Genomic DNA, 16,445 nt, shown 5'->3' with positions numbered 1-16,445 from the left:
TCAAAAAAAATTATGAAGCTCTTTCTCAACATGAGAAATTCTTATTCCAAAACTCTTTTGTATTTGGGATGTCTTTTGATCTTCCCATCATCCTCTGAGAGACTTTTAAAATCAGTTTCCCCAAGTGAGTGTCATAGAAGAGACTTGGCCACAGTTCACGAGCTGGTGAAAGGCAGATCCGGCCTCAGTCCTTCTCATTCCAACCCCAGGGCCATTTGCATCCCGTCATGTTCCTTTTCAGCAAAGACTTGAGCTACAGGTTGAAGGATATGTAAGATTTGCATCTGTTGAAAAATAAGCAAAAACTTTTTGGTTAGGAGGAGAAATAGAAGAAAAAACACAGAAGCAGAAACACACATGGCACACAGGAAGTGCCAATCTGTTGCAGGCGAGAATCTTTCTGGGAGTCACCACCATCCTTCAGGGCAGGGCCAGCTCCAAGGGCATGTGACACGTATAATTGCACAAGGTCCCATGCTTGAATTAGTGCTCTGCTGTACTCTTGAAATTCCTAATACTTTTTGAACAAAGTACTCCATGTTTTTATTCTGGATTGGGTCCCACATATTATGTAGCTAGTCCTGCTTCAGATCTCCTTCAAGCATTTGAACTGTCTATTTTACCTTTGGGGGCTGTTCTCACTCAGCTGGATGTCTCTAAATTCTTACACTGTAAACACTTACAAGTGTTGTAACAAGTTACAAGTCTTACAGGTCAACATTTGACTAGTCTTTTATTTGCACATCAATTTCAGCATTTATCTCTGCAATCAAGTTGTGAATTCCTTACCAACACTTAAGAAGGCTGGTGCTAGGGGCCCCTGGGTGGCTCAGTTGATTAGGCATCCAGCAACCAACTCTTGATTTCAGCTCAGGTCATGATCCCAGGGTTGTGGCATTGAGGCCCAAATGGAGCCCTGCATCAGGCTCAGCTCTGAGCGGGGAGCCTGCTTGGGATTCTCTCTCTCTTCCTCTCTCTCTGCTTCTCCCCTGATCATGTTCTCTCTCCCTCTCTCTCTTGCTCTCTTTCTCTCTCTCTCTCTCTCTCTCTCTCTCTCTCTCTCAAAAACAGATAGAGAGATAAATAAAGAAGGCTGGTGCTAAGCACACAGTGGGCAGGTTGTAAATGTTTGATTTTGAATGACCATATGCCTCCATGATGCACCCACTGACATGGAGAGTTTGATACTCCCTGGTAATGAAACCATGGCTTTGAGTTTGCCTAAGAAAGGTATGGGGTGGGAGGAAATGAAGCAGAACTGCCAAAACAATTCAAGGATGAGAACCGGAGAAGTGAATAAATCTGGCTACACGGACAACAACAGAGCATATACTCAGGACAGTATGCAGTGCCTCATACCAGCAGCTAACACTGATTGGGTGTGTATTAGGTGCTCTGGATTATTTTAAATATTGTATATATATTAACCCATTTAATGTTTACAACAACCTTATGAAGTAGATACTATTATTATCAGTATTTTGCAAATGAGATTTGAAGCACAGAGTGATTAAGTAAGTTGCCCAAGATTATACTGCTGGGAAATATCATAGCCAAGATTTGAACTGAAGCAGTGTGTTTCTCAAAAGTCATGTCTTTGACTATTTGCCTCTTACACTGAGCTGACCCATTTTAGAAAGGAGTCTCACATCTGGCATTACTATTAAGGGCTATATATGTGAGAGCTATTATTACTCTCCATATAAAAATATGCATGGGAGGTGATGGCACTATAATTCTAAACTTGCATTTAATTTTGGACATTTTTTTGGTCCTAGGTTTTTTTTTCCCCTTCCTTTTCCTGTGCATGAAAGAGATAAAATGAGTCAGCATTTGGAAGCAGAAAGTCCTCTAAACTATGTTTTGTTTTTGTTTTTTTTCTGGGGAGAGAGTACAAATCTTCATCAAATTCTCAAAAAGGATGTGTGACCCTACAATGTTCAAGTCATTACTCAGGGCCTATTCTACTGTTCAGATACAAATTCATAAGCTTTGATTATCATACTTTGTTCACCCTTACAGCCCTGTCACATGCCAGATGGAAATTGCAGAGGTCTCTATTTGAGGCATGTTGAATATAATCATTTTCACTCTATATTTATTCCATAAATATTTATCGAGCTTTAAAACATATACAGACTTGGGGCGCCTGGGTGGCGCAGTCGGTTAGGCGTCCGACTTCAGCCAGGTCACGATCTCGCGGTCCGGGAGTTCGAGCCCCGTGTCAGGCTCTGGGCTGATGGCTCAGAGCCTGGAGCCTGTTTCCGATTCTGTGTCTCCCTCTCTCTCTGCCCCTCCCCCGTTCATGCTCTGTCTCTCTCTGTCCCAAAAATAAATAAACGTTGAAAAAAAAAAAACATATACAGACTTGCTTATAAATTCAAGGTCCATCTGGCTCTTGAATTTGGCTTCTATGTCTTATCTTACTAGTGTGGTAACACCTAGAGTATTAACCTTGTCCACATAACACTTTGAACTTTTCAAAAGGTTTTCCCACAGGATGAGCTAAGTTTATCATGTGATATGTCCTGTAGTTTCCAAAAATGCCCTATACGTAGAAGTTTTCTTCTCAAGAAGGAGAAAATGACAGAATATGGTAGTGTAGGGAAAGGGTGATTTGTGCTGATTCTACGTGAACGTAAAGGCTTCCTTCCCAGACTTCTGCAGCTGAGGGTCAGGAGGATTGATGCAGCCCCACCTGGATCCTTGCCTGGCCCACCTCGGGCAGAAAACTGGAGATGATGAGGTTGAAGAAGAGTATAGAGCTCTGGTATTCTCTTTTGTTCAGGGCTGGCCCCCATAACTTTTGAAGGAGAGTAATAGTAATTTCTCCCCTTGCTATTGACCTCAAAGTTCTGGGGAGTGACAGCAACTTAATTTCCCATAACTTTAGCCTCTCAGAAAAAAGTGGCATGTCCCCCAAAACAAAAGTTGAGGAAAGTCATTGTGGAATGGTGAGCATGGGAGCCAGGACACCAGGGTCCATGCTCTCAGTCTGTCACTGGGTGATTCAGGCAAGTCAGTTCTTTTCATGAAGCATTAGTTTTCTCTTCAGCGAAATGGTAGGCTAGACCTGCCATCTGTAAGATCTGTAGATCTGTAAGCCACCTTTTAATGTGAGACTTGCTGAGTATGTGTTTAGCATTACCTAGAGCTAGTCAAACCAAAAGTTTAAGGGCAGAGTTCCCAAGACTGTCCTCACTTCCAGCATCTACTGCAAACTGGGGGTGGGGGTGGGGGGGTTTCCAAAACTACCTTTAGTTTTAATAATTTGCTAGGACTCACAGAACTCACAGAAAGCTATTATATTTCTGGTTGCAGTTTGTTACAGGGAAAGGATACAGATTAAAAGTAACCAAAGGAAGAGATGCCCAGGGTAGAGTCAGGGAGGGTTCTAAACTTGGAGTTTGTCCTCAGGACACATTAACCCCCCTCCAGTGATGTATGACAACATGTGTAGAGTATTGCTAACCAGGGAAGCTTAACTAAGCTTGGTGTTCAGAATTTTTATTGGAGTTCTATTATATATGATTAATTGATTGATTGATTGCTCATATGGTTGAACTCCATCACCAGGTCAATTGGTAGCTCATGACCCAAATCCTCAACTCTAAATCACAAGGTCTTTCTGGTGTGGACAGTGTTCCCCCCACCCCATTAAACTGTTGAATGTGGCAGCCCCCTCCCTAAAAACAAAGATATAGCTATCAGGTCTGACATACGTTACTTCCCAGAAGCCTAGGGCAAAAACCAGGCCTCTCTTTGGGCAAGGCCAATTTTTTTTTTACTACATAAGCATGCTAGATTTGTTGTTCATTAAGATTCCCTCCCGATAGATCTTCATTACTAAGCAAACACACGTTGACTCTTTCATTCTTTCAAAAAGTACATTCGAGTAGCCAATCTGTGCCAGGCACTGTCCTAGGCGCCAGATACAGAAAAGGAGCAAAAACATTCCTGTCGCCCTGGAAATTGGGCTCTATTGACGTGATAACCAAAGCCAAATACATATGTACAGTCAGGCAGCACTATGGGGATACAGAGTGCTGGGAAGAAGGAGTGCTATTTTATTTTATATGGTCCAAGAAGGTAGCTCAGAAAAATTGATACTGGAGCAGACACTGGAATGAGGTGAAGCTCTTTGCTCTGCTGCTGTCTGAGGGAAGGCACTCAGGACAGAGGCAACAGCAGGTATGGAGGTCCTGGGACAGGAGTGCTCTTCCTGGTGTGTTGGGCAGACAATAAGGATGCCACTGAGTCTACCTGGGAGGCTGGAAGGCGTAGGGAAGGGACTTGAAGCGAGAGTTGGTAGTGCTTCAGGTAAGAAGCAGGGGCAGGAGGAGGGGGAGGGTGTGTGGGAAGAACAAGGACAGAGCTATAGCTGGGGCCAAATCTTAACAGCATTTTAAGAAAGTTTTACTCTGAATGTGTAGGAAGCCAATAAAGGGCTTTGAGTAGAAAAGTGACATGAAGTGATTTGCATTTAAAAGGACCATTCTGCCTGCTGCATAGAAACCATTCTGTAGGGGGTGAAGGAGGAATCACAGGCTCACTCAGCTGGCTCCTTCCAGTCTTGAAACAATCATGGTGATAAGAGATGGTGGTTGGCCCTCAGAAGCAGCAGTGGATGTGGTGAGAAGTGGCTGGGTTCTGGATGTGTTTTGAAGCTTTGCTGAGGGAAGGATGTGGGGAATGAGAGGAACCAAGTAATAGGAAGGGAGAGCCCATGGACTGGGAGTATGGTCAGTGAAATACCAGATCAGCTGTGAGTGATACGAGTCTAGAGGTCAGAGGAGACTGGTTTTCAAAATCCAAGTGTGGGGTCTTGGATGACCCCATGAGACTGGATGAGGTCCCCTGGGACCGGATTGTGGATAGAGGAATCCAAGAACTTGGGAGTCTAGGGTATGTGTACGTGTAGACATCAGACAGTGGGTAGCAGGAGGGTGGAGAGCGGTGCCGGGAATTAGTGAGGAGAGCATGTTAGGAAGGAAGAAGCTCTCAGCTGCACACACAAAACTGTTTACATGTGTGTTAGAGGTAATGGCATATCTAATTGAGTAAAATCTTCAGAAATTAATCCACTGATCACGGGACCCCAGAATTCCATTCTCTAATCCAACGTAAAAGAATGAATTGCCCTCAGCCAGATTCCTATCACCATATCTTTAAATTTCTCCACCTTTAGTGGTCATGACAGAGTGCAGGTACCCAGCTATGGGAATCCTTTTTTTTTTTTTTTTTGGCAGTGAAATCTGCAATTTGGCTGGAATTGAAGCCACAGGCCTGTAAGAGCCCCTATTACAGTGGCTGAATTACACATTTCTTGCTATCTATTTTATATGGTTATGTGGTGTCATTTCAGCACTTTTAGAATCTGGTTCTCTTTTTCCTCTATTAATTCAGCTTACTAGTTTTAAGGGAAAATGCAGATTGAGTTCAACTGTACTACTGTATTTAATATATGTATATGTATATGTGCATGTGTCTATGTATTTTTATCATATTCAGTTTTATTACTTTAAATATAGTTGTGAGAGTCCTTGTATTAATGTTGCTTGGTTTGATTTTAGCATGACAATCTTATTCAAGTCTTTCGTAGATGAAAATTTCTCTTTGAAGGAATACAATAAAACTCATTTTGTGAACAGAACATTTTGGAAAACTTTATACTTTTGCTGTAGCCACTTGGTATGTGGTGTTATTGAGCCCTAGAAATGTGGCTCCTTCTGAGAGGCACTGTGTGTGTAAAATAAACACTAGATTTCAAAGACTTGGAATGAAAAACAGAGCAAAATTAGATCATTAATAAATTCATATTGATTATATGTGGAAGTCATAACATTTTCGATATATTAAAGAAAATATCTTTTTTCCAACACTTTTTAAAACATTAAAAAATATTATTAAAATTATTTCACCTGCTTGTTTTCACTTGCTAATGTAGTAACTACTTACAAATGTAGCCTGCATTACATTTCTATTGGAGAGAGTAGTTTTGTGCATTTGGTAGCATATACATTTATATCCATGTCCCAATTTTCTCATGTAGAGAAAATGATTTTTGACCTTTTCAATACAAGGTTTCACCTTAAAAAGTGTTTCTTAACATTAAAAAAAAAACTTTACCAATTTTCTTATTGCAAAAATAATACAGGTCCTAAATTTTCTTTGACAAAAATATGAACAACAAAGATAACCACACATAACCACCACACAGTACATTTATATATTGATTTTGACAAACACATATTTTTCCACACTTTTTTTTCACCAGGAAAGGGGAAATTGGTCAGTATACATTGTTTTTTGACTTTCTCAACAATGTAACATAGACGTCTACCCTTGTCATTACATACCTTTAAATTTTTCCTGCGCCAATATTAGCCCAAAGGATATATCATACTCCAAGAAGCAACAGTGGCTTATGATAGCAGAGATTTTTAAATCTTTAATAACAGCTTTATTGAGATATTATACCATACAAATTCACTTTTTTAAAGTATGCAAGTCAGTGGTTTTAGTATATTCAGGGTTATGCAACCGTTGCCCTTATCTAATTTAGAATTTTTTCATCACCCAGGAGAGAAACCCCTAATCCATAAGCATTTACTCCCATTCCCCCACCCAGTCCCTGGCACCTAATCTACTTTCTATCTCTATGGACTTGCCCATCCTGAATATTTCACATAAATGGAATCACATAAGGTCTTTTGTCACTTAGTATGTTTTCACCACTTATCCATGTTGTAGCATGTATTGGTACTTCATTACTTTTTATAGCTGAATGATAAATTCATCCCCTGGATATGTTACACTTTATCCATTTATTAGCTGATGAACATTTGGACTATTTCCACTTTGGGGCTATCCTGAATAATGTTATATCGTGAATATTCATCTATAGGTTTTGGTGTAAACAAGTGTTTTCTATTCTGTTGGGTATATACATAGAAGTGACATTGCTGGGTCATATGCTGTGTTTAACAATTTAAAGACCTGTCAAACCATTCATTGCTGCACCATTAAACAATCCCACAAGCAGTGTGCAAAGGTTCCAATTTTGCTACAACTTCACCAACACAATAGTAAGTGATTTTCAACTTAGAGGATATTCATTCATAAGAGAGACAAATCAAAATCGCTTTCAAAAAAGAGTGACTTTGGGGTGCCTGGGTGGCTCAGTTGGTTACGCGTTTGACTTCGGCTCAGGTCATGATCTCATAGTTCGTGGGTTCAAGCCCCACGTCGGGCTCTGTGCTGACAGCTCGGAGCCTGGAGCCTGCTTCGGATTCTGTGTGTGTCTCTCTCTCTGCCCCTTTGCTGCTCATGCTCTCTGTCTCAAAAATAAATAAAACATTAAAATTTTTTTTCAAAAAAGAGTGACCTTAACTTAACCCACCCCAACACACACACACACACACACACACACACACACACACACACACACACACAGTGCCAGGTTTGATTTTGGGTATCTTATTTATCGATATCAGTCTCAGTGAAGTGGAGATAATAACAGTACTTACAAGGACTGCTGTTAGAATTAAATGAGATGATGCTAGTAAAACCCCTTGCACAGCACCTAGTACATAATATATGCTCAATAAGTGAAGTGCTATCTATTAATATTTTATCAATGTCCCAATATTTTTCCATTATGTGTAACCACCATAATTTGCCTAGTCAATTCTATTGTTGGACATTTAGGTGGTTTCCAGTTTTCATGACCAGAAACAATGCTCTGAGAAATGACCTGATGGCTAAATTTTTGCCCACATCTATGATTATTTTCTTAGGATAAATTCTGTAAAGTGTTATTGCTGGGGCATGTTAAAGAAATTTGAAAGATATTTCCCAATATATATTCTTGTCTGAGTTATGTGAAGTTTTCTTTTGAGAAAGGTAATCAGGAACTACCCCTTGAGTATTGCCAAACTGGTTTTGTAAATCCTCACCTGTACCTAACAAATATTATGCAAATTAAAACTATCTTGAGTAAGACAGCCTAAATTTAACTCCGAAACCACTGAATGAGAAAAGGTACAAGAGGATATTAGGTCTCATCCTCTCAGATCTGGGCTCTTGGATTTTTGTTCCTCTTCTCCCATTGTGTTAATATCCTAATGAGACATGTTGAAGAGTTATCAATGAAACCAGGCAGAATGGATGTTTCTGTTTTGCATTTAGGCAAATCCAGGTCCAAAGTAAGGAGGCAGTGGAGCTTGAACAGTAGAAAAGGATGATTCATTGAGAATGGGCGTGCACCTGACGTTGCTTATGTGGTCAGGTCCCTTATAAGGGCAGCCTCTTCCAATTGCATATCCAGCCTGGGAAGGATCACTCAAAGGCTTCAGTTTCCTCTGATGGATATGGGAAATCTTCACAGTAAAGGTAGGATTTTAAGACATTTAGCATTATGGCTCAAGTTTGGCTGCGTGGTGGGATGCTCTGGAATTTGACACAGATTGGGAGATTTAGTATTGAGAATTGGAAGGAATTTTGTGTAGATGGCAGGGATGGGCAGGAAGATATATCAGCGAGTACTGCGTTGCTATTAGTGTGCTGGTAAATGGTTAACAATCAGCTCTCAAAGCAAACAACAAAAAACCCAAAGCCCTGATTTATATATGTTTTTTTTTAATTTCCACAATACAAATATCCCACCAAGGCAGATTTCAGATTTTAAGCTACCAACATGATGTCCCTCACAGCAGAGCTGGAAATAGATGTGTGTAATCGGCCCATTCGGCTCTCAATAGCCAGTACGTAGCGGTTCCAGCATGCCACTGTTTATTTGCATAAATTACTCCACTTGGATAACTGAAGGAACATTTTACTCTGTGAAATCCATTAAGTATCCAGAATCTAGATTTAATACATTTTTAGAGCAAAATGTTTTGCTTTCTTTTCCTAGGTTAAGTGCCATATCAAAGGTTCCCTTATGTGGTGTTCTTACCTATGGTAGCATGCACAGAAAGGAATTACAAACCTCACTAGAAGCTCAGGAGGTTACCCACTGGACAATCAACATATAAGCCACCTGAGACAGAGAGTTGAACACTCGGTGCTTATTGATCCTAGAGAGGGATTTTGTACAATTCCACAACAGAGAAACGTGATTAGGTCTGCACGTATATAGGGTAATCCTAATTCCAAAGGACTTTGTGGCTTATAGAGGGCTTTTTGCAAGATGGTAAAATTTCCTATACCCAGTTTCTAGTTGTTCATTAAGACGGATTGATAGGTAGTGAAACTCAGGTCTCTAAGTCACTTTTGTTCAGTTAAACGATGCCCTTTAGTGCATCTCTCCAATTCTGTGCTGATGGAGACCCCCAGGAGCCACTAGGAGGGAGAAGTGGCATCTCAGCCCTAAGCAGTTAGGCTGTCTGTACAGCAACTCAACAACCCTGTGAAGGAGTTTCTATTATTTTCTTCTACTTTGCAAATACAGAGGCACAGAGATGTTAAATTACTTGCCAAAGGTCATGAAATTTATAAATGCCTGAGCTGGGATAAACCAGGACTGCCTGACACCTAAAGCCTCTATTAAGAATCTCCAGACTGGCTTAGGTCAGAGGTTTTAATAAAATTGTAGATATTTATTGTGTTAATTGGACAGGATGACCTGAAAGGTTTCAGTGTAAGGCAGCACTAACCTAACCGGGGTGAGGGTATATGACAGTGTTGGGGGAGGGGGCCCATGACACGGGTGAGAAAAAAAAAGAACGTGTCTACATGCCCTGATGCCGAATTGTGTAATCTAAGAAGCCTGTGTATTTGTAACGGGCCTTTTTTGTGAATTCAGTCAGCCTTTCAAAGTGTCTTCTGCCCCTTTTGTAGTTTATGGCTCCGTTTACATAAACTGTAAATTAGACACTAAGTTCCATGACAGCCGACTGACTATATATTTAATGCGTGGATATTGCTGATACAGTCCCATTCTAGTGGCTGAGACAGTGGGTGCTTTTCTATTTGTTCCTTACTGATGGTGGGATGATTGTAAATATCCAACAAGTAACAACAGTATGTTCTTTCCAAGATCATTCAGTCCACGATCTCATTAAATCCTCACAGTAACTCCATGAGGTAGATACTCTTTTTCTCCCTAATTTAGAGGTTTAAAAAATACCTTAGGGGAAACTTGTAACTTACTCAAGGACACAATAATAAGTGCCAGAGAATCATCAGCTTTGCTTGATATCAGAGCCTCAGCACTTAACATTATGCTATAGTCTGTTGATTGATAACGCATTTGTTGCACCTCTAAGAAAGCTCATGTTTTAAGATCAGATGAAAGAATTTCAGTTCTGTGAAGAAAGGGACTGTTTTGTTTTAACTTTATCCCCATATATTGCTCAGTAAATATTTTTGGTCCGTATACATATAAGAATGGGTAGGACAATTACTTCCATTGGAATAGGACTTACTAGAGTAGATTACTGCCTCACAACAGGTTTTGTCGTTGGGTGTTGTTTGTTTTGGTTTGGTTTTGCAAGAATTTTAATAAGGATTGAGCTATAAAACCTAAATATTACAATATTTGCTGAACTGGAGAAATTCCATAATTAATTCACTGAAGAAATATTTATTTACATCCATTCAGCAAATATAATTGAGCACCTACTAAGCACCAGACATTTAATATAGGAGATATATTAGGAACGGTTGGTAATAATGAGGAAACAACTATTACAGAATGTGGTGATCCATGAGGAAGACTCACCACCCCCCCCCCCAAACTCCACCAAAAAATATGAAAAGATGTAGAGACCGAAAATACCTGAGGAAGAGACTGTGGTCTGGTCATGTAATGCCTCAGTGAAGTAAGGACAGTTCAGCTGACATGCTGGAGAATGCCAAGAACATGAGGAAGGAGCTTAGGGAATGGCATGTGCAACTTTCAAAAGCTTGTGGAAAGAATTTGACATATTGGAGGACTAGAAAGTTCAGCAGGTCTTCTGAGAAATGGTCTATAGTGTCCTCTTACCACCACAGGATTGTACGGGGCTTCTTTACCTTACCTTTACCCTTACCTCCTTTACCACACATCATTGTGTTCAAGCACAAAGCCAACAGTCCTTTTGGTTTTGAGCCAGGGTCTAGTCTCCATTGATCATGGGAGAAAAGAGGGGTCCACAAAGTTGAAATGTTGGAGTCAACTTAATCCATGGAGATTTCTCTGTTTTTCCGGGATTGTTGAATAAATAGAGGAGGTATTTTGCTGGAAACATGAAAAGGAAGCTTAATCTATGCAGGGGATATTTCTCCCATTGGTTAGAGTGGAAAATTACTCAAGCACAAACCTGGCCAGTGGGCCTACCCAGTTCATCATGCAGCTCTGTTCCAAGGTAGCCCACCCACATTCCAGGAAGATAAGGGGAGAACTTGCAAATACTGTCCCAAGGTCTCCTGTCACACCTTTAAATCATTTCAACAGAAGGCACACTGTCTTCTTACCACTTTGAGAGGAACTTAGCGTTTTCCCACCTCTGCCTGCCCCTTCCCCATAACGCTGATCGGCAAGAGAAGCTGAACTGTGTAACTGCAGATGAGCCGACCACCGGAGACCTGGTGATGGGTCCAGTTCATCATGTGGAGGAACCAACCATGAGCTGAGGCTGAAGTGGTGGGTTAAATTTGTTACTGGAATTTCATTTGTGAAATTTGAACAAGTAGTCAAACAATTCTGTGAGGCTTAGCCACCAGACGAGCATAAAATGAAATCCATCGTAAGCTGAACTTCCCTTAAAAATTACATCAAAGAATATTTCTACTCTCTTCTTCATCTGGCTTTCTGGAGATGGGGACGGTGCCATTTTCCATCTGCCGGAAGCATCCACTCTCCGTGGAAATCTAATGGCGATTCCCAACCTCGGTTAAAAACTTGTTTTCCCATTTTTTTGAACTGCAAATACTTCCTAAATTGTGTGAGCCGAAGCATTGTATGTATATAATTAACTCACAGGTCCCTCTGGGCTCATCTAGCTCAACTTGTGGAGTTGAACTGAGCAAGACATTTGCTGATGTCTCTTCCTGCAGCGACACCCACTGAAACAAATACCTTCTACAAGTGGAAAAATGGGCAAATTTCTTTTCCAGTTTGTCTTTACGAAGCTGTGATGTTCGTAAGTGATGTTTACTGGTTTCATAACAGTAGTGATCAAATTTTCTTTCAAGTACAGGTTTTGTAATTTTCGAAAACGTGGGGGAGAGGGTGGTGGGGGGAAGGTGGGGAATTTTGCATTTTCCTCCTAGGTGAAGCAGGGAGGCAGGCCTCTTTTTTTTTGTATTAATTGGATCCTCGAAGTCCCCTCAGGGTAGCAGTGGCTCTCTGTGGGCACAGGCCCCAAGGCACCTTCCCTGTTGGGAGCAAATGTGAGCGGTTCCTGCAGGGTTGTGCCTTGTTCACAAGCAAGACCTACAGCCGGGCCTGCAGCGTTTGTCCAAAACAAAGTGCAAAGGGCTAGGGAAGGTGGACTTTTCCAGAGTGACTGTGTTGGCTGGCTTCGTAAGTCAGCCCTCTGCTTCCCTCTGCCTGTGTGGACACAGACGCCCACAGTTACAAGCGGGTGTTGACTCTGTTTGGAATGGGGAAGTCGGACGTGGTGGCAGAAAAGTTCTGGCCCCTGCCCCGCTTTCTATTCCTAGCACAGGAGGCTTCAATTAAGCCATGGCAGCCCTTCTTCCCATTCTCTCCTCGCCGAGGCTTCCAACCCCAGGCCTCGCCCTTTAACTTGATTGAGGCACCGCAGACCTCGCACAGGGGTGAGCAGAAAGGGACCTGGATGCAATCTCCCTGCCTACCCAAGAGGGACCTACTTCTCTCTGCGGTGCTGAAGCGCAGGTGTCCGGAGCACGGCAGCGAGCTGGGGACTCCGGGGGCTAGAGAAAAACGCCGCCCTTGGCTGCGAGGCGCCGGAGGAGGGCGGTTGCCGGAGCGCGTCTCTGGTTTTCACGTGAACCCGCCAGCTCGCTGCTTTGCTGCCCAGGTGCCGGTTCGCGGCTGCGTGCGCCCCACTGCAGCAGAGAGCAGCCGCAGCCTCTGCCTCGGCCACCAGCGCGGCTGGGGAAGAGTCCTGGGGCTGCTGACGCGGTTGGGAGGAGCCTCGCCTTTAATGCACCAGCCGCCTCCAGCCTCCTCCTGCAGCAGCGGCAGCGGCTGCGAGTGCGCGCGTGTGGGTGTGAGGGCGAGTGCGCTGGCGCCGGCCGCAGCGCCCTGCCCAGCTCCCCGCCGCCTTCCTCACCCCCGCCGGCCGGAGCCGCCCTCCCGTGGGACCGGCACCCTGCTCCGGGCCGGGCCAGCCCGAATCCGGCCCCTGCCGTCTCGCCACTGCAGCTTCGGTCCAGAAAGGCACCATTTTGTCGCGGCCGCCTGCTCTCCCAGGGGGAGGAGGGACCTTTTTTGCATTTTGGAGCGGCTGCCAACGTGGGGAACCTGTTGGGCATCTCCCCAGCCCCGCTTGTGAGCGCCTCCCGGGCGGCGGGCGGGCCCGGACCCCTCGGGGCACGGCGCATCTTGGCACCCGGCGGCAGCGGAGCCGGGCGCAGCATCCTCGCTGGGAATTGGAGCTGGAGTGAGCGCACCGCGGGAGGAGCCGCCGCAGCCTCGGAGATCCCGAGTGGAGGAGGTGACAGCTCCATTGCCGGGTTTTTATTTTTTTTCTCTCCGCCTCCCCGTCTCCTCCTCAGGCTCGGACCATGGTGCAGTCCCACCGGCTCCCCTGCCCCCCTCTCCTGTGAGACTGGCTGCGGGGAGGGATCATGGATACTTGTCTGCCGGCTTCTGGTTCCCACGCAAGTAAGCCTGCTGTCAATGGAGGAGGACATTGATACCCGCAAAATCAACAACAGTTTCCTGCGCGACCACAGCTATGCGACCGAAGGTAACGCCAGCCCCGCCGCATTCCGCCGCTGGGGCCGGGGCGCAAGTTGCGGATCGCTGGGCTCGGCGGGCAGCTGGGCGCCGAGCGGCGGAGACTCCTACGGGCCCGGGGCTGGGGCGGGGGCTCGGCCCGCGGGGGCAGCGGCCGGTGCGCCCCACATCCATCCGGGCTCCGCGAGACGAGCCCGGCGTTCAGCAGCAGGTGGACCCGGCGCCCACGGGAGTTAAAATGGCCCTCGGGGATTAGGCTTTTCAGGGTGGGGCTCCCGACTGGAAAAATGACCCCCTGGAGGCAGATAACCCCTCCCCCGAGATGTTTGCCGGAGTCTTGCGGGGGAGACGAGGAAGGGGCCCGGAAGGATCGTAGGTCCTCCCTTCCCTGAGCGGAATGATGTTGTGTCTCTCGGTGGCTGCAGGGAGGGCATGGTTTCATTTCCTGCCCGTCTCTCTCTCCGGCCGGGTTACCTGCTCAGACAATCAGAAGCCCAAAGGGCCTTTTGCAAAGGGGCGAGCCCCTCTCCCCTTGGAGGTGCATTAGCAAGAACTAAAAAGGTAGCTGGGGAGACCGCTTTCCAGCAGCGAGCGAACGAGTCCGACACGTGGGGCGAGCAATGCGATCAGTGGGGCCTTTAAAATCACCATTATGAATTCTGCAGCAGTAGTTTCTGCTGAATCAACAGCCAGCAGAAAGCAAGAGGGTTCAGTAAGCTGAGCTTTGCCAAGAGGTGAAATTGTCGTCTCTCTCTCTCTCTCTTTCTCAGCGTGTTCTGACATTAGCAGGCAGGCACGGAAAGTCAGCAGGTGGAATCTCATTCTGCCTTTTGTGTGTGAATAGAGAGTAGAGGCATTTTTTTCCCCCCAAATGCCCAAACTTTTACATCTTCGCTTTCATTTTCTACCTGTAGGCCCTTTCCTTAACCGCGCATAGAAAGTGTTGCATTATCACGTTGTAATATCCACGTGAGAAAACGTGTGTGAAAGGGCTTTAGGAAAATGTAGCAAGGTATGTTATTTTAAGATGATTCTTGTTATCCTTGGATACTAAATTTTCTATAATACTTAATCAGATCAATACTCCCAGGAAAAATGTGATGGGGATGGGGTAGGAAAGGAGTTCAAACTCTGAAAGAAATAAAGAAGCACACAATGTGGGGGCAAAGGTGGCATCTTCCATAAACATCTCTGTAAATTTTAGATTAAAAAGAATGCCCAGTGCTGTTGAAATATATTCTCCATTCATCATCATTATTGGAAAGCATCCAGCCTAATATGTCCATGGTGCTAGACAGATTAAGCAGACTTGTATGTGCTCTGGCGTTCAGGAGCTTAGAGATGGCTTTTAAGATGTTCAGCCTGTCCCTCCCCCATACAACCACCATACTCGCTGATTCTTGTTATTTGCAGGCTGACAAGGTGGCTCTAAGATGTTCTTTCTCAGTCTTAAGTGCTTTGTCACTGACTCATTTACCAGGTAGATTAGGACTTGCTGTGTGTCTGAGCATGTTATCCAAGACAGAAGTTGGCCTTGGGTCTATTGGTTTTTGGGGGGGATGTTTCTATCTGTTTGTGACAACAAAGAAAGAGGGCTGTCTTCGTATTTTTTCTGTGTTGTATTATGCCTCTAAGTGCCGGCACAGGAAACTTACTGAGCTGGGAAGATGGGCAAAATGGGGCCGTGTGTATAGGGCCATGATAGGAGTATCATCTTAGTGCTTTCAGGGCCCTAGATATTACTTAATCTCTGTTCTTATTTTATGGTGTTTTTGGGAACTCTGATTCTGGTTAAAATATCTGGGTTCATATAGTCAAAACTGAGGCATGAGTTTATAGCAAAGAGCTCTCTCAAATGTTTCTAAATCAATCTCTCAGGAAATTCTATCACACACACGTAACAATGAAAACTAAACAAAACCTTTATTTCACAGTAAACCTTCAGGTTTCTTGATCTTAGTGAAAGTCTGGTAAGAAAAAAAAATGGAACTTGGAAAACGTAAATGGCAGAAGTTGGGTAGAGAGGGAAGTTCTCTTTTCCCAATAGATGTGGTCTTCATCTATTCATTTTAGGGACCATTCATGCACTGGTGCTGGCCAGAGGGGGGATAGTCCATCCTTGTCTTCTGATGAATACCTTGGAAGTGCCAAGTACACCAGGAAAGATCACCAGATCAAAATAGTCTTTGTTCAAATCCTGTTAGTTGAGGGCTTGCCCCCAAAGTTCCTTCCTCCTTTATTAACTTAAATCCACTGCCTCCATAATCTGACCTTAGTTTCTGGGTCCTTCTATGGACTTCGCTTTTCTTTTGTCTTCTTTAATATTTTGGCATTTTTCTACCTAGCCAGATATGTCAGGGTTTGGTGGGTTTTTGGTTTTTTTTTTTTCTTTTCCTCCCAAATCTCCTTCACATTTATCTCTGAATTTTTCTTTGCTTTGCTCAGATCATTCCACACTGCAGTATTCTATTTAAAGCTGAAAGGTTTTTGCTGTGTAGTTAGTGTGAAGGACTCTAAGCTCAATTTGCATTGTAAGTGGTAGCTGCGGGCAAGTTCCGCCAGCTAAGAG

The 16,445-nt window shown here is 44.0% G+C and overlaps 1 protein-coding gene across 11 annotated transcripts in view; it reads left to right on the top strand.

The window, feature by feature from the left end:
- PPP2R2B (protein phosphatase 2 regulatory subunit Bbeta) overlaps nt 1-16,445 on the top strand; it is a 425,245-nt gene that overhangs the window by 139,190 nt on the left and 269,610 nt on the right. For 3 of the 11 annotated variants that reach the window (XM_047868760.1, XM_047868769.1, XM_047868786.1), the window contains exon 2: nt 13,693-13,886. The exons of 2 other annotated variants lie outside the window; for them this stretch is intronic. In XM_047868760.1, coding sequence (XP_047724716.1) covers nt 13,693-13,886 — 194 coding nt within the window. Of the gene's footprint in view, nt 1-8,190; nt 8,395-12,656; nt 12,769-12,993; nt 13,887-16,445 lie in introns of those variants that run through there. 6 more of the 11 variants (XM_047868776.1, XM_047868794.1, XM_047868807.1 and 3 more) reach the window with 4 other exon arrangements.

The sequence above is a fragment of the Prionailurus viverrinus genome, chromosome A1 (assembly GCF_022837055.1).
Source record: "Prionailurus viverrinus isolate Anna chromosome A1, UM_Priviv_1.0, whole genome shotgun sequence".
In the NCBI taxonomy this organism is placed as follows: Eukaryota; Metazoa; Chordata; class Mammalia; order Carnivora; family Felidae; genus Prionailurus; species Prionailurus viverrinus.
This window is presented reverse-complemented; position numbering and strand designations above follow the sequence as displayed.